General features: G+C 44.8%; 1 protein-coding gene across 2 annotated transcripts in view; it reads right to left on the reverse strand.

The window, feature by feature from the left end:
• LOC310927821 (cyclic AMP receptor-like protein A) overlaps window positions 1–24,840 on the reverse strand; it is a 76,092-nt gene that overhangs the window by 45,528 nt on the left and 5,724 nt on the right. For both annotated transcript variants that reach the window (XM_083890224.1, XM_083890223.1), the window contains exons 6-11: window positions 24,718–24,805; window positions 21,376–21,465; window positions 20,808–20,846; window positions 13,322–13,400; window positions 9,463–9,510; window positions 952–1,034 (exon numbers count right to left, since the gene is read on the reverse strand). In XM_083890224.1, the coding sequence (XP_083746350.1) occupies window positions 952–1,034; window positions 9,463–9,510; window positions 13,322–13,400; window positions 20,808–20,846; window positions 21,376–21,465; window positions 24,718–24,805 (427 nt within the window). The remainder of the gene's footprint in view (window positions 1–951; window positions 1,035–9,462; window positions 9,511–13,321; window positions 13,401–20,807; window positions 20,847–21,375; window positions 21,466–24,717; window positions 24,806–24,840) is intronic.

Raw genomic sequence — 24,840 nt, forward strand, 5'->3', positions numbered from 1 at the left:
CACAGGAGGAGGAAAACTTAGAGCCCAAATTAGGATGAGTAGAAATACGAGGGATAGAGGGAACGCTTAGAAGACAAAAGAGGAGAGGAAGGAAGAGAAAGTGATACGAACAGAGAGAAGGGAGGACGCGGGGGAGTGAGGAAAGGGAGGGAAGAAAGGAAGAGAGGGCGTTTTGGGGTTAGCGCAGGATGCAGTTTGTCATCTTCATCAGCCGACAGTTCGAGCACGACGTGGGGGGGGGGGGGGGGGATGGAATGGATGGAGAGGTGAAGGAGGAGGAGAGGGCGAAGGGGGAGAAGCTGCGGAGGGAGAGAGGGGGGTGCGGCGTTTGAGCGGAGCCTTTGAAAGACGTTGACCCCGTAATTGACCCGCGTCTCCGCCTACATCGCCGTGGCGACAAGCAGAGCCGCTGCAGCTAATCACTTGGTAACCCTGACCTGTCAATCACACCGGTGCTGCGTGCAAGGGGAGGGAAGAAGGGAGGCGAGCGAGAACGGTGGCAAATGAAAGAGAGAGAGGGACAGGGACAGAGTGAGTGAGAGAGAGAGGGAGGGAGGAAGGGAAGGAAAGGAAAGGAAAGGAAAGAAGGAGCAATAACAGCACCGGGGGTTATCATTTACTGGACCACTCTCCTCCTCCAAACCTCAGTTGAAGAGGCCTTCGTTTCGCAAAAAAGCCAATAAAATGCTCCATACCACAAATACACACACACACACACACACACACACACACACACAAAATCTCCTTTACCGTTTGTGCTGCTAAAGCGAGTGAGCGGCTTTGTGAGAGCTCAGATAAGAGAGAGCAGGAGGAGGAAGGGGAAAGCGGCGCAGGGAGGAGGAGGAGGAGGAGGAGGAGGGGAAGGCAGATAAGACATGCAGAGTGAAGCCAACATGCAAAAAGCTCGGAGTTCTGTATGTGCCGTACAGGTGTGCGTGTGCGTGTCCTTACCTGTTGATGAGGGGAAAGATAGACACCAGCAGGTAAACGGAGGGGTACCACTTCAACGGCTTGATCTCCTCAGCCAAGGAAACCTGTGGGAGAGGAAAAACCAAACACTGAGGCCAAATTATAGAGGCTACACTATACCACACATTGTGGTGAGGATTATGTCTGCCATCAACATGACCCTGGCATTTTAATTGACTTTAGGTTTTAAGGTTAAAGGCCACATTATACTTCTACGACTGCGTAATGCGTTATCCGTCTGCGTCACCACGGAGACGCCTCGAGCCTTCATACTTCTGCGTCGTGGTGACGGACACGTGCTGCAATTTCCCGCCCGATCAGTAGGGGTCGCTGCGCAAGGTCGTTGTGCTTCTGGCTACAGTGAGCAATGGCGTCCGAGAAAGAAAGAGAAAGACTGTTGTTGTTGAAACAGTGGCCGTTTCTCACTTTTCTGTGGGACGGAACGCAGTTTTAAGATAATTTGAGGCGAGAAATTGGCCATTTAGAGTCTAAACATGTGCTGTGTGTGTTAAGATATGACGTATTTATAGTTTGGCAGCGGCGTTATCGGCGGGGATCAGCTCCGCGTCTGTGGACGCTCGGTGCTCACTGTGAGCCGGCACAGAGCAGCTTCGCTCGGCCTGTCCTGAGGACCAATCGCAGCTCTTGCCGTCTCCGATGTCCCTTGACGGAGTGACGGACACTTAAAAAATATTTCGTGCAGTCGGAGACGACGCAGAGGCTCTTCGACAGGCTCTGCGTCGACGCAGAGGACTCCGCGTAACCTACGCAGAGCACTTTACGCAGAAGTATAAATTGGGCTTTAGTGTCAAAACAGAAATCTTTGCTCTTCATTTTGTCCTTTCGTGTGCCACGTATGCCCAGTGTACATGAATGGCCACATTTTTCTGCGTGTGCAGATTTCTGTTGTGGAGCTGAAAAGCTCTTCTGGACGCAGCTAAAATGAAAGTCAAATTAACACTGTCACACACACACACACACACACACACACACACACCCCCACACACAGTCAGTGTCTTAACAGGAGGATCAGTGAACTGAGGCAAACAACAAAGGCCAATTAAAACCTAATGAAATATTAACCTGCTGATAATATGCAATATCCACACAGTTATGAGGAGAAACGCAGGATTCCAATTAAACTGGAAGCCAATACTTTTTTTTCCGTAATGCGAAAGGAATGAATTCAATATCTCGTGGACAAGCAGCAGAAAGGCAGGCAGGCAGTCGGGCAGCGAGACGGAGAGATGTGGCAGCAGCTAAAAGTGGAGGAGGGGGAGAGGCTGGCTGGCTGTGGAGAGCTTTTACAAGCCGTTATCTAATTCCCTTGAGAGGAGGACTCTTGCGTCCGGAAGAGGCTGAGAAGAGCGAGCCCTGGATCGATTTTCTGCGCTGTGCTGTTTTTCCCCCCCCTCCTCCCTTAGGCTAGAACGCACTAGCCAAGCCAGCGCAAAGCCTGCCTTTCCTTCTCTCTCTCTCACACACACACACACACACACACACACACACACACACATACACAGATACACACACACACACTTAGCCGGAGCCAGGAGGCAGGCCTACAGCTCTGGTCTCTACCCCCACATGCTGGAAATTAATTACTCACCAGAAAGACCCTGAGGCGTGCAAGCTCTAACACAGGCGTTTTAAACAATTCAAATGAAAATCACGGGAGACCCCGGGTGGTATTGTATCCGTATGTGTGTGTTTTGAGCGTACGTGTGTGCTGCTGGGTGACTATGGAGAGCCAAGTTTCCACCATGTAACCGATAGTGGATGGATGTTATCAAGTGACAAGAGATGCTTCAAATTTAACAACCAGGAATTGTGTTGCTTACACCTATTAATTAAGCAAAGTTTCCACCAAGCTGTGACGTTTGGTTACGTTCAGTAAGTTGTGCAATTTGTTTAGGGAAAACTGCGAAAATGATCAAAATGACCAATCTGTCCCGTCCTACCTTTTTAGCCTTATTTCTACAGCTACGTAATGCAATTATTACTTCACCCCACGGAGTATTGTTTTTGGTGGCTCTGTGTGTCTGTCTGTTTGTTCTTCCACACTTGCAATTACCACTATGACCAACAGAGGGGGCACCAGAGGCGTGTTGCGTGAATGGAGTGAAGTCTGCCATCTCTGATTGCCTTGTTTGCTTTTTGTTGATCCAAAATCACGTGATTATTTGAGTTTTGATTGTCAATGAAAATCCGTACCATCCCACGTTAGACCCCTTTCTTAGGTTACCTAGCACAGTGGTTTGGCACCGTAAGGGTGGAGCTAAACACACTAGAGTCCATTGATTGGTTGAGAGAAAATCTTCATCGTCTAGGTCAGGGGTTCTCAAAGTTTTGATACCTGAGGGCCAATTTAGGAACCCAACATTGGACTGAGGGCCGCCAAAGGAAAAAAAAACATAAATAAATCCCATTTGTAATAATTTTTATGACCAGATTTCAGTTCTACAGTTTAGTGTTAAGTAATATGAGCGTTAATATAATGTAATTTAAGCATTAACATAATAACGCTTTATAATTTACTGGGTAATTACCCAGTATTTTGGCCATTGTTCTTACCTTCTAATTACAGGTTAATACCAAGTAACACATTTCTGTTACCATATATTTACTGGGTAAATAGCTAGTAATTGGGGGCTGTAGCTACCTGCTTATTACCAGCTTATAACCCAATAATACACTAAAATTCACCATATAGAAACCAGGTAAATACCCAGTATTTTTGTTTACACTTATTGGTCTGTATCCAGTAATGTCCAATAAACATTTAACAAGCTTAGTCGCTCCTGGATTAAAACTATCAACTGTAATTCATTGCGGGGCCGCCAGAAATGTTTCTGCGGGCCGCCATTGGCCCCCGGGCCGCACTTTGAGAACCAAGGGTCTAGCTGCAAAAGGTAGGGAAAGGGAAAACTACAAGTGCGAGAAGGACATTTTGGGTTTCTTTTTCAGCAAATAATATCAGTTTGGAGCAGTAATCCATGGATGACGACAAGGTGTAATGTCATGAATTTATGTAGCTGGCCCAGCTAATCTGGCCTACACACTCTCATGGTGGAAATACACGCCAGATCAGGGTTTACTGTATCAAAACACACCATGGTTAGCTGAACTGTACTGTACAAACAAGGAGAAAACACAGCATGTGTGTCAATTATTATGGGAAGGTCTGCCATCTATGACCATATCAACCTCTACCTACTGGATCTGTCTCAAGTGTCTGGGTTTTAATTTTGTGTGTATTGGGAGAACCACGTTGTGGTCAACACAGGGGGAAAAGTCTGAAGTCTGAAGCTGCAATGGCCAAAGACAGAGATCCGTGGGTGTGTTTTTGTGGGGGAATGAAATGTTTCCAGAAATTGGGTTCAAAAGTATGCGCGGCGCCATGGAATCGCTGACAAAATTTAGGTGAGGTGTAGAGGCAGGCATGTAAAGAATTTCAGTTTGCAAGAGACAGGATGTGGAATAGTGGAGGAGGAGGAGGAGGAGGAGGAGGAGGAGGAAGAGTCTCGTGTTTTTAATTACAGTCCTCCCGTGTCAGAGGCCTCTGCGCAGCTCTGGAAGCAGAGGGGAATGAAACCGTAATTATTTGCCGCGGGCACAGCGGGCCCAACATTAATGACGCATGCTAGATTACAAATGGTAACGGGGAGCGACCCATCTCATCCACAAACACCTGGACTCACCCTTGATAGCTTCGCCCTCATCTCACTGAAAATCTACTCTATAAACAACAACAACAACAACATCAGTTTTGCCCGATAAATGTCACATTAAAGCACCTTTGAAAAGGATTTTGGATCAAGGTAAAAAATGATGAAGTTTGTTTTAAAAAGTGAAATGTTTTTTTCTATTTGAAAAAAAGAGTTACCCCAACAACCGTCAAAGTCTAAGCAGAACAAGGCAAAAGATGAAAGGATAGCTGGATGGACAGATGTTTGCCACTGGATATTCTCCTCATTAAAATCATCTACATAACAATTAAATTATTGTTAAATAAAATAATTGTATTTATTTTTGTTTTGACAATTAATTTAAAATTTTAAGCCAAGTACACAGAGAATAATTCTAGAATTCCACATCAACTAATGTGACTCCACCACTAAAGAAGACACAATGGTGATTCAAATGATACTTATTGGACAATTTGTGACGTTCATTTTAAAACAGTATAATACTTACAGATTGATTGCCACATTAGTAGTTTTTTTTAATCCCAAAGCCCAAAAGGAAACAGAGGAGAAGTACTCATCTGTTCATCAGCTTGTAGCTGCAGAGTCCATCCCAAAAAAAAGAAGGTAACATATGATCTAGCCGAGCTATACGTGTTTTTACACTGTCCTCCACCAGCTTTGGTTCTTCGGGACGTCGGTGACATAGATAGAAAAAATCAAATGAGGACACACGAGTGTAGATGTGATGCTCAACAAGACAGAATGTTGTGTAGGTAAAAAAAAAAAAAACAACACACACAAACACACACACACACATCTACTGTATAAGCAGACACATCACATTGTGAGTCAAGGCAAAGCTTGTGTGGCTCAGTAAACAAACACCCTGGGAAGATAACGAACAAGCAGCTCGCTGTTTGCTCAGCCAGCTTTGTTGCTACCCGACGGGACTGAGCTGCTGTGTGTGCAGTTGTGCAAATGTGTGTGTGTGTGTGTACATGTCATCCTATGATAGCGTGGGGGAAATTTAGTTTAAAACCATCATTGTGAGGACACTTTGACCAGTCCACACAAAAAAGGGCTGTTTGATGTTAGGTTAGGGTTTGGTTTTAGGGTTTTGGTTGAGAAAATTGTTTTTTATTTCGGGGGTTTGGCAGTAAGGGTTATTGGCTAGTGTGTGTGTGTGTGAGAGAGAGAGTGTGCATGCCTTAAACACCCAATTCAAATATACATATCTAATCAACCTGTGCCGCTACAAGGTCTTGTGATGCGCAGTAAGTGTGTGTGCTCACGCATGACCACAAACAAATCGTTCAAGACGCCACAGATGTGTCACAACCATGTGACTGATGGCCCCCCCCCCCCGATAACTGTCAACACAAGTTATGATATGATACGTCATCACCCGGGCCAGACACACACAGATAGACGGGGTGGTGGTGGTGGGGGGATGGGGTGTGCGTGTGCGAGTCAAAGAGAGAAAAGCGAGAGGGAAAAAAAAAAAAAAAAAGATCAAGAACGTCGAACGAAGGAAACGACAAGTGTCGGCACGAAACATGAGGCGTGTGCATGTGTGCATGAATGTGTTTTTGACACAGTAACAGAGAACATGTGAGGCGCAGGAGGAGGGAGATTTGACAGAGTGAACGGAAATTACCACAGCCAGAGGTCCAGCAGGAATCACTTTTTCTCGCTTTCACACACACACAAACACACACACACACAAACACAAACACGCGCACACACAAATCAGCACTCGCTGACTTGGCAGGCACAATCAGGGAGGCTGTTGTTGTTTTAAAGCATCACAGCGCGTGCATAAACTCCCCTAAATATTCATGTCCATGAACCTGGCTCGCTGCTTTATTCATGCTGAGTATAAGAACAAGAGTGCGAGCGCGAGCGACAGAGGGAGGGAGGGAGAGGAAGAGAGAAGAAAAAAAGGGGAAGAAAAGTGTGTGAAGTGAAAGGCTAAGAGACAAACAGATGGAAGCGAGAGGAGCGCCTGGGGAGGAGATAATATGAAAAATACGAGGAAAGGGAGAGTGAGATCAAAAACGGCTCCCGACTTATTTACACTCTGTGCTACACATAGCAATTAGCCCACATGAATGGTGTGCGTGTGTGTGTGTGTGTGTGTGTGTGTGTGTGTTGCAACCACGACTGACATTGTTCAGGGTTACACCAGTTCAGTGTGCAGTGATTACATCTGCCACTTAGGGGCAGCATCTACATAACCCTAACCCTAACCTGGCCTCCACACCTCACCCTGCAGGGTGGAGCGAAGCGGAGCAGAGGGAGGAGGCTGACACTAAAAAGCAGGACAGTGAGGCGATTTGCCGCCGCCGTCAGATGTTTAACTTTTCAGGAGTCGTGCTGCTGTAGCTTACAACCTTTGCGGAAAGACGCCATGATCAATTTTAATGAGTTGGCGTCTCCATAGCAATGCTTGATGTGAGAGCAGGCAAGGGTTCAGTGTCTCGCTGGAGGACACTTCAATGTCTGCAGCCATAAGCAGAGCTGATATAACTTAGCAAGAAGCTTTCAAACTATCTCAAATAGGAAATACTTTAAAAAACCAGCATTTAACCAGAAATCCATTCAAAGGGGCTACAAAATGCAAAAGAATGCAACCAATTAGATATTTTTGTTCAACCGTGAATGTAACGCTGTAATGCTATTTTATCAGACTTCCAAGTGTTCCCTCCAGAGCCCCAGATGCACATGAGGCAAACAAAACTAGTTTATGTTTTAATGATGCTGTAGGATTTTTGTTTACAGCTGGTCAGCAGTGAAGAACTGAAAAAAGTGAGGAGACATAACATTAAAGAAATACAGAAATAACTGCTTACATTTCAAGACCGTCTCTGCTGAAAGGTGTTTTAAAGGTGAAGTAAGTAGTTTATAGTGCCATCTAGAGGAGAGGCTGAAATTTACAACAAAGAACTGCTCCTCTGCTCACCCCCTCCCTTCCCTGAGCGATACGGTATCCGCAGCCGGTCAAATGTCGTCCTCGTCGTCTTTCTACGAAAGTCGTCTTGTTTCGAAAATGAAACAAAAACTATTATACAGCGACTAGACAATGCAGGAGCACATAATATGTATAAAAAAGTGGATTTTGCGTTGTATAAACCCATAAATACTTAATAATAAATAATTTCCGATTAGCAAATAGCTAGCTACGGTAATGCTAATCAAAAATGAAAACATTTGCATTGTACCTAATGAGGTTGCACAGTGTTTGTATTATGCTAGCCTTTACGTTCCTTATCATGCATTACCATAACTGAAAAATCTTCTTCAGCTAGAATACATACTTCCTACGGGCACTGCACTCGTTAGGTAAAATTATTTTTGTTGTTTCATCACATGAAGCAGTTTTTTCTAATCCTTATGATTGTGTCATGCTTAATGTGAACATTGAGGGTGCATCAAAATTCATCTTCAAGTTATTGACAATTTTATGACATAAACTTTGCATCTCCATTGATGTGCAGAGCTTGGAGTACCATGCAATTTTGCACCAATTACATTTCGGAAAATTGTAGCAGCAAATCATTTATATGACACATAATGTGTTTGTCAACCCAGCCCCTTTGTCTTTGATATAGCCTGTTCAAGTTGGTAATGCCTCACTTTTACTCTGCCTTGTATTTGTGTACAAAAAAAAAAAAAACAGAATAGGGGGCAGTGGTGTTCCAGAAATAACATGAAATGACAGTAGTCATAGAGCTGAATCAATGTCTTTACCTGACAGCCTGTCAAGGCAGCCATAGACCCTGCTGTTCTACACATACATTACACATCTGATTCCCAAAGACCTGCATTCAAACTAAAGCCCAATTTATACTCCTGCGTAAAGTGCTCTACGTAGGTTACGCAGAGACTCTGCGTCGACGTAGAGCCTGTTGAAGAGACTCTGCGTCGTCTCCGACTGCACAAAATATTTTTTAAGTGTCCGTCACTCCGTCAAGGGAAAACAGAGACGACAAGAGCTGCGATTGGTCCTCAGGACAGGCCGAGCTAACGCTGCTCTGTGCCGGCTCACCGTGCGCACCCGAGCGTCCACAGAGGCGGAGCTCACCTCCGCCGACAACGCCGCTGCCAAACTATAAATACGTCATATCTTAACACACACAGCACATGTTTAGACTCTAAATGGCCAATTTCTCGCCTCAAATTATCTTAAAACTGCGTTCCGTGACACAGAAAAGTGAGAAACGGCCACTGTTTCAACAACAACAGTCTTTCTCTCTCTTTCTCTCTCGGACGCCATTGCTCGCTGTAGCCAGAAGCACAGCAACCTTGCGCAGCGACCCTACTAATCGGGCGGGAAATTACAGCGCAATCGGAGTCGTCTCCGTGGTGACGCAGACGGATAACGCATACGCAGTCGGAGAAGTATAATGTGGCCTTAAACTTCACACATTGGGAAAGAACAATGTCGGCTCTGTTCTGTTCAGTGTAAACAAGCAAAGTGATGAAATAAGGGATTTTCTTAATGGTAGCATAGTCGGAGCTCTGTTTAAAGGTGTCAGTCTTGTAATTAATCTTTTCCCTCTTCTCGCTTCTAATTCGGTAAAGTCAGGAAGACATGCATAAATGCATGCCCATATTTATAGACACGTTCACGCACACTCACATGAAGAGAGTCAAGAGGGCAAATTTCTCCCCTGTTGGGTTTGACACCTACACAGCGTGACCGCAAATGCTAATCCTGCACACACTCTAATCCTCACGCCTGTGTGTACGTGCATGTGTGTGTGCGAGTGTTGAGGAATGTGATGATCACACAGGCCATTACCTTTCGTCTCTCCCTCTCTGGGTTGAAGGTTCCCAACCATGACTGCAACTGCGCAAAAAAAGGACACACAATGGAGAGAAAAGGTCAGGGCAGTTACTCTTTGCAAAAACAAACAAAAACTGCAGAAAACAACAACGGTCATTTTGGTATTCGTTACTAGACTAGCCCTCGATTTAAACACAGGTGCATAGAGTGATAAGATGGAACAAATATGTTGGTTTCCACGTTCTCCCTCATCCTTGCAAAATTGGAAGACTTTACTGCAGAGGTAGACAGAAGAAGGGCTGCAATGATTCATCAATTATTAACAGATTACTAAATTAATAGTGGTTATTTAAAATAATTAAAACAAGCTCTTTGAAAAAAAATTCAGCTTGTTAAATGTGAACATTTCCTTGTTTCTTTGCTCCACGTAACAAATAATTCATTTAAACTAAATAATTTGGGGGTTTGTGGACAGAACATCATTATTTTGAAATTTTGCTGAAACACCAATCGACAGCTTTCAAGCTGTTTTTAACATTTTATGGACCACACAACTAATTGATTAATCGAGAAAATGACAGACAGATTAATCAATTATGGAATAATCCCTGCACAGGCGCTCCCAGCATGTCACAGAGGAGGGATACGGATCAGCGAAAGTGCACACAATATTTCAGGAGAAAAAAAAGGAGACGCAGCGGGCAGAGAGAAAGGGGGAGAAAATTGTTTGCAAGTGTGAATGAAAAAAAGGAGGGGGGGGGGAGTGGAACAATCATGGCACATGTGAAATCTCTAGAGAGAACGTGGGAATACTTTTCGCTCTTCCTCTGACTCCTCTCTCAGGGGAATGCCGTGAAAATGTCAACAAACAAACACACACATATTCTCACGACTGGGATTTGTAATGGTGGGACAGCACGAAATCTAGAAGGTTTTTGTAACCTAAGACATCACAGACAAATCTCTGGAGGCCCCATGTAAGCGTCACGCACAGCACACACACACACACACACACCCACAAAAGGCAGTGTGAAGGATACACACTCGCACTTCTTTTGTTCTGCTATTTATTAACTCAGCGTTGCCATGGTTTCCCTGTGCTGATGTGACTGTGATGGTAAACCTATATGTGACTATGGTGTGTTCATGCAGTGCAAGAAAAGAAAAGACGGTCACAGCCATTTGGGCGTTAGATCAAACTTATTAGGAGCAGCCAGTTTGCTTCACAGCGGAACGCCACTACCCATCGAAGTCAACACACAGTGATGATAAGTGCCAATATCATTAGGCGTTGACCAGGTCTCTGGTGTGTGTGTGTGTACCAATCTTTTGTTGTAATCTTTTTTCTTAAGCAGTGACACAGAAAAGCAAGCAATTGCACCAGTTAAGTGTTTGGGGCGTGAGGCTTTTAGGAGTGAATGAGGGAATCACACCTGCAAACACTCTCCTCTCTGTCCACCCTCATCATAACTAATTAGCTTTCAAACCTCACTAGTTAGTAAAGCCAAATTATACTTCTCTCTAATGCGCTATCTGACTGCGCAACCACGGAGACCACTCGAGCCTTCATAGTTCTCCGTCGTGGCGCCGGATACGCACTGCAATTTCCCGCCCGATCAGTAGGGGTCGATACGCAAGGTTGCCGTGCTTCAGTGAGCAATGGCGTCTGAGACGTTGTTGTTGCAGCACCGGTATAACATTGAAACAATGGCCGTTTCTCACCTGAAACAAATGTTTTTCTGTCCCGGAACGCAGTTTTAAGATCATTTGAGGCGAGAAATTAGCCATTTAGAGTCTTAACATGTGGTGTGGGTAATTAAGATATGACGTATTTATAGTTTGTCAGCGGTGATCAGCTCCGCCTCTGTGGACGCTTTGTGCGCACAGTGGCCGGCACAGAGCAGCGTTATCTCGGCCTGTCCTGAGGACCAATCGCAGCCTCAAACGTCTCTGTTGTCCCTTGACGGAGTGACGGACACTTAAAAAATATTTTGTGCAGCCGAAGACGACGTAGAGGCTCTCCGGCGACATAGAGGGGTATCCGTAAGCTACGTAGAGCACTTTACGCAGGACTATAAATTGGGCTTCAGACTCCACGCATGTAAACTTACTTGGTAAGCTAATTACCATGCTATTAGAGACTCCCCCTGTCCCTCTCCTATCTAACTCTGGAAAGTGGAGAAACTTCTCTGTCCAGCTAACATCCCACCTCTCTTCACTCAACCTCCTCTTCTTATCCTTTTCCTCGTTGCATCGCCACCTACCCTGCTTTCAAAGCTTTTGAAACTCTTTCAAGTGAGACAGCCTGCAGCTGAAAAAGAGATAAGGCTTGAGCTCTTCATAAATATGATAGAGAAAGCAAAACGGCAGAGTGAAGGCGGAGAGGGGGGGGGGGGGATGGGAGACACACGGAGGCAGAAAAGAGAAGTTGTGGAAAAGGGGGAAATGAGAGGGGGACAGAGACGGGGACAAGCAGAGAGATAAATGGACTTAGAAAAGAAAAGAGGAGGAGAGTGAAAATGAGAAAGGTGGAAAACAGAGATACAAAGAGAAAGAGGAGAGGAAGAGGGGGATAAAACAGAATACTGTGCGCTGAATGAATTATGAGATGCAAAGAGAAACCCAGCAGCATTCATTCATTCATTCTTTCTTTTTATCATGATAAAGAGCTGTGTAGCCTCTTTTCTTTTTCCTTTTTCAGCTACCTGCTGTCCGTCTTTGACGTTGCCCGTCTGCAGACAGCTATCTGCAAAATCAGTTTCACTGAGCCGTCTCTAACTCTGAGGACAAAACACAGAGCGTACAATTCTACAATTCTGTGTATGTAGAAATCCACGCACGCACACACACACACACACACACACACACATTGTTGTAAACACAAGCCTGCCAGTACCCCCTCCAGTGGCACTAAGGCCACATTGTGTGGTGCCGTCAGACTCGGGGAATGGCAGCTATGGGACATTTATGGAATGCTGCCTCTGGGCTTGTACTGCACCCTTACCTCAACACCACAAACACAACTACAAGCTAGCACAGAGTGAGCAACTATGTGTTTTGATTGATTAATCAGTGGATTGCGTACTTTGGTTGACACATTTTAAAATAGTGAAAATCATCATCTTCTTGTACCTTGACTCTTACTTTAATAGTTTTGTCTATATAAATCTATTCTTCTACAAACTTTAAGTTGGAGATGTAAGTCCAATAATAAGTAAATGGACGATCAGACAAATCCCTAGGTTTGTGAAAGGAACTTGAACAAACAACAAAGTTACAACTTGACTTCCTGGTTCATCTTTGACTCACTTAGGTTGCATTAAACTTTGTCTGCTCCTCAACTTGGCTAAACTATTTAGAGGCCAACAGCACTTGACTATTGTGGGGTTTGTTGCCATGTCACCATGATCTCAGCAACAGGAGAATTTTGATCATCACAATCTAATCGTTATCTCGAAGAATAGACATAAAAAAACACAAGTTATGTAATAAACATTTGAATGATGGTTTGTAAACAGTACAACACTGTTCTGGCATTAATGTATATTAGTACACACGGATGTGTAAGGATCTCCACAGGTCATTTTACTTTATGGTATCAGTTAATTAACATAAAGTTTTGTTTTTATTTCAAAACTAGACCTGGATCTAACTCTTAAAAGAATATATGACACTCAATCTTTTGGAGAATTTTTCTGCCTTATATTTTCATGAAATTCATTTCTCTCCCGGATCTAAAGGAAAAGGCAACTGGCAATTCTGTCCTATCTTTCACGAATGTCAATTTTCACAAAGGTCGCAATGCATTTGGATTAGGCCTAATTGCCGGTGCGTCATGCTACTCCTGCTGACCTGACACATGAGAATCACTCACCCTCGCGTTGGCCACACAGATGATCCTAGCATAGCAGCAGATCATCAGGAAGATGAGGCTGAACAGAGGAACATACCATCTGCAAAGAACACACACACACAACAGGGGAGGAAGAATTTGTTATAAAATGATTCCTGTGGTTATTTTTTCTTTTATTTTGGGCTTTTGTGAGTTCTGTTTCAGGAAGAGCAACACAACATTTGGAGTAGACTTGACCTCAAAATCTAGATAATGCATTAAAACATCAATTGCAAACAGTAAAAAAAAACACACACACACAGGATGAAATTTCATTTTCTATCTCACAAATATGGTGTTAATATATCCTAACAGTATTTATGCCACAATAGTATGTTATAGCCTGCCCCGGTGTGTCCAATGTTTTGATATCATGGCCTTATAAAGAGATTAGATCACAGAAACTCATTTAATAAGATTCCCCCTGCAGGATGGTAACCAGAGTAAGATTGTTGTTAGATCTGATTTGTTGTAGACCTGGAAAAAAAAGCTTGTTCTGGTATGACTCTTAAATTCATATTTACTCTATTAAAATAACATGTTGCCCTGTTTTCAGAATTTTCTAATCCTTTAGAAAAGTCAAATTGCCCACTTGTGCAGTGAACTAAACTGCTAATTTAGGTATGTTGATGTATAGGCGAGAGGGAGTGTATGGCGGCAGAAGTACAGTATGTACAGTATTTAAACGGCACAAAACAGATCCGACTGCACATTGTTTCAGTGAGTGCAGGTGAGCGGTAGAGTGAGAACAAAAGCTAATGCCTGGACAGCTTCAATACCTGCAATGCATAGCATTCCTGTGGGATGAAGGGTTGACAAGGACAAGAGGCGCAGGGGGCAGAGTAATGTGTCAGGTATTTCTGAGCGGATGAAAGACAGCAAGACGAGCGAGGGAAACGGGACGACGGCCTTGTGTTATGCAACCGTTTGGGAGGTGATGTAACCTCAGAGGAGTTTCAGCCTCTCCCTGCAATCATGAAACAGCCCTTTGTCTCAGTCTGATAGACAAATTCCTGGCCCAACGCTTCTCTGTTCTACCTCTGTAACTCGGAAACACTTGGATTCGTGCTGTGCAACACCCAAATCCTCCGAGCACCTGGCATCAAATGCACCTAGGGGAACAGCATCGTGGATTGTGCAGACAAGGAACATTGGGGGTAATTAAAGGCCCATTTATAAAACCTGCGTACGCACAAAAGAAGGCAGGCATACGCCACTTTCTATTCAACGTTTGGGATTTATAAAAAACATTGACTTGACGGAAACTCTCACTCATGCGTATGCACATTTATGGGAGAGGAGAAGTTGTGACTCCGATGGCAGAAGAAAGAATAACCAGAAACTGTTTAAAATGACACCACTGTGTAAAAATAAATGTAATTATTCCTGCTTAAAAAAAAAGCAGGAATAATTACAAAACTAGGTTTTATTTGCATACAAGGACGAGACGGGTGCTTAAACCAGGGGTTCTCAAAGTTTTGATACCTGAGGGCCAATTTAGGAACCCAACATTGGACTGAGGGCCGCCAATGGAAAAAAAACAGAAAGAAATCCCATTAATAATAATTGATTTATTTTAATAAATAGTAATAATTGTAATGACCAGATTGCAGTTCTACAGTTTATACTTATTGCTCTGTATACAGTAATGTCCAATAAACATTGAACAAGCTTAGTAGCTCCTGGATTAAAACTATCAACCGTAATTCATTGCGGGCCACACTTTGAGAACCAATGGTTTAAACTATTACCTGGTTGACTGATACTTCCTGAAACATGCACCGCTCATACACACCCAAATAAATAAATAAATGCAAATGAAAAATACATTTTGAAATAAATGCTGTAATTAAGAAATGCATGTGTGGTGTGAGAAAATCAAGTGATTTTTTTCTCCAATTAATTATGTTGTGCTTCTGACGATATTTTCATGTTTTCAGTTTAATTTCATTCCCATATTATAAACGTTTTTTTTATTGTGAAGAATGCTGTAGTGTGTACATAAATAGCTTCTACAACGTGGCGATTACTGTACATACAAATACAAATAGACAAACAACACTCTTACAATGTCTAACCCCTCGAGTCATTCACTGACTTAGCAGGTCTTCTGCATTTACAGCATTTAGAGCCACATTCTGTCACTGATTTCCGTCCATTCGGGTCAATGAATATTAATCTGGGGCATTTTTCTGACTATTTATGGTTAAGTGTGTTTCCTGTGTTTAGTATATACGCCAACGTTTCAGGCACACTTACGCAAATGGGAAAAAAAGACTGACATGATAAACAAAAGTCTGAGTCTGTATTATAGACCATATAACACTTAGACGTAGCCTTCCACAGTAGCCACCAGGGGGTGAGATATAGGAATGCCAATTACCTTGGCTAATGTGAATTTTTCCCAGTTAGAGGGAAAATAAATAATAAGGCATGGCATATGGGCACTGGGCAGCTGGTATCGTCCAGTTGGTGTCTTGACGTCTGTGATTTTCAGGTTGCAAAAACCTCAACATGGCATCAGTCAAATCACCAATATTGATGCTTCAAAGCAGGAGTTCAGATTCTTACATCACAATTGGCTGCCACGTGGTCTGTTTTAACCCATAAACACAGGGATGCACATAGTTTAAAATGGAAACTGGTTTCGGAGTAGATTCTCAAAACTAAGCCTCAAAAGTCCTTTTCCTATATCTACATCCATTAGCAGCATCTAATGGGAAAATATTAGGTCTTTGGCCTAATTTAACTGACTACACACACTTGTCGTCCAAGCTTGCGGGTCACAAGAAACTTAGTATTATCAAATTAACCGCTTTATTGCTAGGGGAATCTGAGATACGTGGTACGTGCCTATTTCACAGCAGGAAACAGGCAATGGCTGCTGCAACGGCCTACTGAGAATATCAATAAACTAAGACTACCGTCTTTGAACGTGTGCGCGCGTGCATGTGCGCGTGCATGTGCATGTGCATGTGCATGTGCATGTGCATGTGCATGTGCATGTGCATGTGCATGTGCATGTGCATGTGCATGTGCATGTGCATGTGCATGTGCATGTGCATGTGCATGTGCATGTGCATGTGCATGTGCATGTGCATGTGCATGTGCGCGTCCACATGGGTTCAATAATGGCATGGGACAATGATGAAAACGTTTCAGGGGAGACCTGCGCGAGCGTCACCTTAATGTGATTTAATAACCTGATCTCCGGAATAAACAGCATCCAATTACGCTGGCGCACGTCCTGTTAATGATGGAGAGATGGGGGTGGGGGGTGGTGGGGGTGGAGGGGGGTGGCTGGCGGCTAAGGGGCAGGGGAAGGGAGGGGGTGGCCTTTTTAACAATAGCATGGAGGGGCTGCGCGGAGGAGAGAATGACGGGCGGCAGCTACAAAGTGCTCTAATTAGCATGATAATGATCTGCCATTAGAGTCCGCTGTGCTCTACAGCTGAGCACTACCCGGAGACAGAGCAAGAGGGAGGGAGCGAATTAGACAGAGGGAGAGCGAGGGAGAATAAAATCAAGGCAGAGAGAAAGAATTCAGAGTGGGCAGAGGATGATAAACGTGAAGACAAGAATAGAGGTGAGGATGGAAAGGTGGATGAATGATGGCAGATTGTGGGTCAGGACCAGAAAGAGCAGAAATAAGAAAGAGGTGCTGGGTGATTAAAAGATGGGGCGAGGGATAAGGTCATGGCGAGAATGAAAGGAATAGCAGGAAAAAGGTGCAGAAAGAGGGATAAATACAGGAGGAGCGTCTGAGAGCTTGAGGAAAGTACAACAGCGAGCAAAAGGTGGGAAAGCCTGAAACTGGCAGAGAGAAAAGATCATCGCCGATGTGCACAGATTCAATCTCCCCTGCCTTGGCCTGGCCTTCCCTCTGGTACTGCTCTGAAGTGAAGAATGAGGCTGGGATGAAAGAAGCCTTAATTGAAGTGCTCGGTGGGAGATGAGAGTGCGCGTATGGAGCCAACCATGCGGGTTAGTGCTCAACTGCAACTCTGACCCACAAAATCCTTCCGTTGAGTGAAAGATCACGATCTACCTGTTCAACCACTCGCACCCAAATGGGAGAGAGCGTGAGACAGAGAGAGCAGGGTGTGTCTAATCAGATGCACAGAAGTCAAAGTTAGAAGGAAGAGAGGTAGGAGAACGTGAACCCTTCTAAAGCCCAATTTATACTCCTGCGTAAAGTGCTCTGCGTAGGCTACGCAGAGTCCTCTGCGTCGACGCAGAACCTGTTGTAGAGTCTCTGCGTCGTCTCCGGCTGCACGGAATATTTTTTAAGTGTCACTTTTTAAGTGTCCGTCACTCCGTCAAGGGACAACGGGGACGGCAAGAGGCCTCAGGACAGGCCGAGCTAAGCTTCTCTGTGCTGGCTCACAGTGAGCACCGAGCGTCCACAGAGGGCGGAGCTGATCCCCGCCGACAACGTCGCTGCCAAACTATAAATACGTCATATCTTAACACACACAGCACATGTTTAGACTCTAAATGGCCAATTTCTCGCCTCAAATTATCTTAACACTGCGTTCCGTCACACAGAAAAGTGAGAAACGGCCACTGTTTCAACAACAACAGTCTTTCTCTCTCTTTCTCCCTCGGACACCATTGCTCACTGTAGCCAAAAGCACAACAACCTTGCGCAGCGACCCCTACTGATCGGGCGGGAAATCGCAGCGTGTGTCCGTCACCACGACGCAGAAGTATAAAGGCTCGAGTGGTCCCTGGGTGACGCAGACGGATAACGCATTACGCAGTTGGAGAAGTATAATGTGGCCTTAACACCCAAAGACAAATGTGAACCAAGTGAGCATATATGGTGCATGCTAACAATATATATCGGAAATCTATCGTCACCGCAAATCAAAATGCATGACACACACGCAAACGACCACCTGACATTTAGTCAACCACTGCGAGTGCCAGGCCTTGGGCCTCCACAGTGAACAATGTACAACGCTCCGCTTCTTAATTTTCAAATCATTATAATTATAATTATAATAATTATTATTATTATTATCGTTAATAAAGGGCTCAGTGTTTCCTCATCTTTTCATTTGGGCCAACGCTCGTCTTATCTCAGGTCAGTGTGTGCTTTTATCGTGTGTCTTCATCATTTCTCTCCTTTCCTCCTGTAAAGTTCTGTACCTTGTGCGAGCACAAACGCACACACACACACGGAGTGGAGTGAAAGTTATCTCGGGTAAAAGACGAGTTAAATGCTTCTGAAAACATAAAAAAACCAGGCTCTTCTTCCATGACCTGGGTAACACAGCTGTGCTGCGTCTGTGAAACACATCCGTTATTATACACGACATTAAAGATCCCGTAAAGCAAATTCAGCATTTTTTGTCTCCATACACTGTTTGTTAGAAAATGGAAGCTGAGAAAAAAATGACATGTGTGGAGTGTAAAGAATTATGAAATTACTGAAAATAGTTTCTCTCCAGTAATATTTTAAGTGGGTCTAAACTATAACTTTAACACGGTGTTGATATAAAAATATCTCAGAACTGCGGTCTCCTGTTTTTTCACAGGAAAGGGTGGAATTGGCAAATTAACTCTGCAGGATTCACAGGTATTTGTCATCTCCAGCACTGATCTGCAGCAATGGAAACATGACACCTTGGTGGACACGCTAATTTTTTACCCCTTTCTTATGTTTGGTCTACATTCTACCCTGGAGTTTTACGGTACGTTAAAAAAGCGATTGTGGTTGTTTTGCAGTAAACGTAATGTAACTCTGACATGATTTTCATCACTCCTAAGGCTTTTGGGTAGAGAAGTATTTTTCTTATACTTTTTAAAGAATGTATCACTTTTGGGATCAGTAAAGTACATCTATTCATCTAAATAGTACATGCTTTTAAAACGCAGTTGTTTTGGTGTTAGGAACACCCCACTCTGACACAAGTTGATTTAGCTCAGGATCGATGAATGGTGTTTTTCTGAAAAAGAATAGTAAGAGGTAACAGGCCATACAACCGCAACTGGCCATGAAACTGCTTTTAAGTCTATTGTCCAATTATTTCTGAGCGCCTGAAGATGGACAATAACATATACAAATGCTTATAATTTCTCAAAGATTAATGCCATTTTTTCTTCAATCACATCAAAATAAAGAGTCCACCGCCTTACTCACATCTCGATTGTTTAATTTCAAATTCTTTGCGGTGGTGGACGGAGGCAAAACTACAAAAATGTGTGTCTTCTTTGTCTCTAACTCTAGGGCAAACAAAGACGCGTAGTGATGGGGGACCTCTAAGAGTGGTGACTCAGCTATGCCCAAGTGTTTCCAACTGCTGACTCAACCCCTGAAGGTCTCCACCTCCGTCACACAGCGCCGTCCTCTGCTTTTCATTCTCCTTCCTCTTTCATCCCGTTTCACACCCTCCCCCTCCTCCCCCTCCTCCTCCTCATCCTCCTCCTCCCCCTCCGGAGCCTTCCCCGCCTCCTCTGTCCTGTCTGCGCGCTTCGCTGAACTCTGATGAAGACACACTACGGTGCGTGGGCAGAGACGAGGGCAATTTATTTCTCCGAGTCTCCTCTCCTTCCCGTGCCAGTGTGCCGCTTCCCCTCTCGGTGATGAGTAATTCCCCATCTCTCTAACTACGCCCCGTATGTCTCTCCTCCCACCTTTTCCACTTTTCACCTTTAATACAACCTCTGGCCTCCTGCGCTGCTCCCAGTGAGCCGTCAGCAGGGGGTGTGCGTATGTGCGGTTTGGAGTGTGTGTGTTTTTTTTTCCTTGACGGGTGCTGCCTTGGCCTCTAATCTCTTGTCTGGTTTGATGTAATTAGAGCTAATGAAGATTCCCTGATCCTGTGAGCAGCTCGTCCCCCTGGGCCATGACAGCATGGAAAACTAGAGAGCCGGGGAGCACTGATAAAAGAGACACAGGCTCGTTTAGCACAGCTGATAGCTATGTGTTGTTCTTCATGCGAGTCTGTCTCTGAGCGTATGCATGTGCGCTGATTTGTTTAGAAAGATTGATTCCCTGCTGATGCTGTGAGCAGCAACACGATTACCTTGGCTCGTAGCAACGTACTGCTGTGTGCGTGTGTGTGCGCGCGCGTGCGAGTGGGCACGCGTACATCAACGTCCGTGTGTGTTTAAGTGTCTGTGCTGGGGGATTGGCAGAGCCCTTGCAGACTAGGGCCAGTTGCAGAAAGCTGTAGACAGACATAATCCCTCATAGCCGTCCTAAACACTTAAATACACAGTGTAGCAACTGCCCTAAATCTGACAAGGCAGAGGCAGATAGTCACATCCACATGCACGCACGCACACATCTTGGCCTTAGACCAAGAGGGGGGAAAAACCCCTGCAGGCTCCCCTGACATGCAACCCTTCACATTTCCCTGCAGAGACTCCCCCCCCCCCCCCCCACACACCCTCCCTCTCTCCCACCTCTCCCCAAGTGGGGGTGGCTTTGATGGCAGCGCTGAAAGGGTCTACTTACATCCCAAATCTCCAGGCTACGTGATCGTCTGTGATCCAGCTGGGGGGAAAGGAAGAGAAACAGAGAGAGAGAGAGAAAACAAGAAAGAGAGAGCGATGAGAGAGTTACAATGGAAAGGGAGAGTGCGATCGCAAGAGAGACTTGTGTGACTGCCGAGGGGAAAAGCTATGCAGCTGCAGCTATTAATAAGCCGAGAGTGGAAAGAGAGAGGCGAGCCTAGAGATTAAGACTCTGTCCCAATTCTCATTCCACCGCCTCTTCTCCTTGGCCTCTTCCCCTTTTCCTCACCCCCTTAACTGCCCTCCAAACAAATAATGCCTTTCTTGTTCACCACGAGGAACCGGAGAGTGAGAGGGGGCGTTTTTTAGTGTTCAAGGATGTGCTGATAATTGCCAATTTTTATCAAATAAACCCATATGAGGTACAAAGCCGTGGCAGTCTGGAGCTGGAATGAGGCCAGAGCTGTGGCCTTCTTTCAAAGAAAAGACATTTACAAGAAAAAATGTCGCCGTCTCTGGCTGACAAAAAAAAAAAATGATGCTCTAGCTGAACGGTTGGCTGTACTCACCACCACACTCCCGCGGGGCCATAGTAACCCTTCAGCAGTGGTAAAGAGGCCATGACCAGAGGCACCCCCCATGCCATCAGATGGTACAACCTGATAAAAGACAGAAATTTATTTCATTATTAGCCCAGAGACCAGGGAGCTCTGCCCCAGAGAAAAATGCCCTATGACTAAATCAATTATTTTCTTCTTCAGTTCATCCCTCTGTTGGCAAGCGCATCGGGCTCATTTTTCAGGTGTAGACAAACGCCTATACAGCCACACTGCCATTTACTCATGGTAATATGAGCAATAATTACCCTCAGTGTTACAGAAGAGACGGTTTGCAGAGAAGACGTCTGCATCTGGACTGCAAACAGGATGCAGATCCTTACTCGGTGGCTGATAAATGTGTGGATCGGCCTTGGGAAATTGTATCAGAAAATGTGCATGTATGGATTTCTCAGTGTTTTTATTGATTACAGTTTAGGAAATCCAGGGAAGCTCATATCTGCCATCACACAAAAATAAAAAGATCAGAAATGCCATCGAGGAAGTTTGAAAAATTCCGACAAGATGACGTGTTATGTGTGTATTTTTAAGGCTGACAGATGAGGTGTGTGCTCCAGTGTCTTGGGCACCAGTGTGTATGTCGATACTTTATAGAGCGCAGAGTGTCGCCTGGTCAATAGAGTGGAAGTCCTGCCCTGACTTTTCCAAGTGCGGTCAATCGAGCGGTGGCAACGCAGCTGAGACGCACTAAATCCCTCTCGAGTTGCGCGCCACACGCGCAGAAACACACACACACACACTTTCTCTCTGTATTTCAGTGGGCACGCAACATGTACCCACTCCTCGCCCCCTCTCTGCTCCCCCCATCTGATGGACAGCGGGGCGAATATGTGGGAGGCGGTGGAGGAAGAGCGATGCCTGGTGGTTTAAGTAGGACAAAATACTGGGTGGGAAAGAGAGGGAGGGAAGAAAGGCAGAAAAAGGAAATGGTGGACTGGAAGCACTCAAAAAGAGGAAGCAATCAAGCAACTGAGAAATGAGAGAGAGACACAGAGAGAGAGAGAGGGGGGGGGGGCTATGGTAGTGGGAGGAGGGATATAAATGTTGAAATCAGTGCTTCCAGTTCATGGCATGACGACTGGAGCAGGGAGGAGGGATTGTCAGGAAATCGATGCCGAGGGCTTGCAGACTTGTAGATGCACACACGAACATGCACACGCGCACACACAAGTAGACGCGCGCGAGCGTGCACAGCTTTGAGAGGGAGACTTGGAGGTCAGATGCTGCAGCGCACCATGGGCCTAATGAGGCACAGCAGGACAGCTCACACACCTGCACACACACACCCACACGTGCAGACACACACACACACACACACGTGCAAGCAAGCTCATACAGAAATCTCTCCGGAGGCTCAATCTCATTTCTCACACCGCTTCTTCTTTTTACCCTCCATCTTCAGCATAACCGCTATCTCTGTGGCCTCAGCGTGCAGCAGATTCAGTTTGCCTGTATATGACCGTCAAACCCACACATGCGCACACACACACACACACACACACACACCTTCCTCTTGCCTTCACTTCAATCACTCTTGGATCATTCAGTCTCCGTTCTCATCTCCTCTGGCTATTTGTTCATTCATAAACCATCACTATGTGCCGTCACTGTGCAAGTGTGTGTGTGTGTGCACAAGTGTGTGTGTTCCCGGGCTGAGGGGTAATTTTGCATGCATGCAAAGCCATACACACACACACCCGCGTGCCGAAACACATACAGCTTATCTATGTGCAGTCAAAACATGACAGCCCCCCTGATGCCTTGTCTCCGCTACGCTCTAACCTATTAAGTGCGATGAGTTTTTTTTTCTCCCTTCACATTATGTGTCACCAGCCACTAAAATACAGACATATCTTCCTCCCACATGACTCTCTGAGGTCTTACAGTAGGTGTGCAGCATGTAAGCCTCTGTAGAGAGCTGATTTTGGCCTCCTAGCCTGCCCCCTTCTCTGCAAACATAAAGCCGTCGTCTTCTGAGTTATAGCACTGTTATATCCTCTGGCTTATTGCTAATCACTGCAGGGATACCCCGTGAGATGGGGGTGGGGGATACAGGCAGGAACAATCAGCTTGACATATACCCCATTCCCACAAGTCAAAAAAAAAAAAAAAGTAACGCTAGGTTTACAAAGGTTCTTTCATGATGGAAATATGTAGAATTTTCTTGTACAACGGCTTCATTTTTGCCATTGATGCAAATGTTGGCATAACCTCTAGCACAACGGTAAGATAAACATTCATCTTCCGGCTGTTAGCAACAATGTTTTTAGCATACTAGACTTTTTAAAAATTGAGACAGGGCTCATCATTTTTTATTCCATCTTATTCTATTTTATTCGCAACTTAAAATATTTTGCTCACTGTTGAGTTTGAATGAGGGCCTGAAGTAAAAGACACAAAATTGTACAAATGCCAGTGAGCTCCATTATGTTGTTGTTGTTGTTTTCTGCTGCCTACAACTCATTTTGATTCCACTGCATTTGCGATATCACATTTCACGCACAGATGATGTAGGGTGAAAAAAAAACCCAATAAAAAACCACAGGTCAGAGCAACCACTGGCAATGAGAATGGTGTTAATCGCCTTTTTTTTTTTTAGCAGGTTCACTTGGGTACAACAACCTCAAGTAGACGTGCTAATTTTTGTGTGAACGAGGCTTTAGCTAACAGTGGCACTGCAAATGTGATAAAGCTGCCTTTTTTTTTTTTAAACCACAGAGTGCTTTTTTTGGAACTGCGTGTTTGTGTCACAAAACTCGGTGCTAGGCATGAAAAATGAGAAAATAGCTCACACCGACACAAGCAAATTCACACTTGCTCCGTGGAGAGTGCTCATGGGAGTTTGAACGACAAAAACATAGCGCCGCAAAGCGTGAAGATGGGTGCGCACACACACAGACACACACGCTGAAAGGCTGAAACCCACTCCCTTTTCAATTAGAGCGTCGGCTGGCTGGAACAGAAGAGGAGGAGGAGGAGGATGGTAAAAGGAGGAGGGGGCTGTCAATTCTCTGCAGGGAGACACATGCTCTCGCAAACCAAACACATGCACACTAATAAACACACGTGGGCGAAAGTGGCCACAAAAACAATACATTCAGAACATATACATTCAAAGGGGAACCCACATGCAGGTTAGTGACTTATAAGTGCACAAAACACATCACTTATAGATGTAAATGTCGAACAGATTGATGAATTGAAAGAACAAATTGGTAGTAGTTCCGTTTTGTGAGCAAATCACTTGATGGTGGAAGTAAACGTCACCTGGAATTTTTTACGCGTCCTACTCACATCTCATATCTGTTGGTGCTTATTTCTCGGACCAGGTTGAAATACAGATTCAAAGTGATGAGGCAAACCCAGGCCAAGGCACTCCAGTCTGCCGACACACACACAGAAAAACAACAAGGTCAA

Source organism: Microchirus variegatus (assembly GCF_963457635.1).
Source record: "Microchirus variegatus genome assembly, chromosome: 5".
NCBI classification, from domain to species: Eukaryota; Metazoa; Chordata; class Actinopteri; order Pleuronectiformes; family Soleidae; genus Microchirus; species Microchirus variegatus.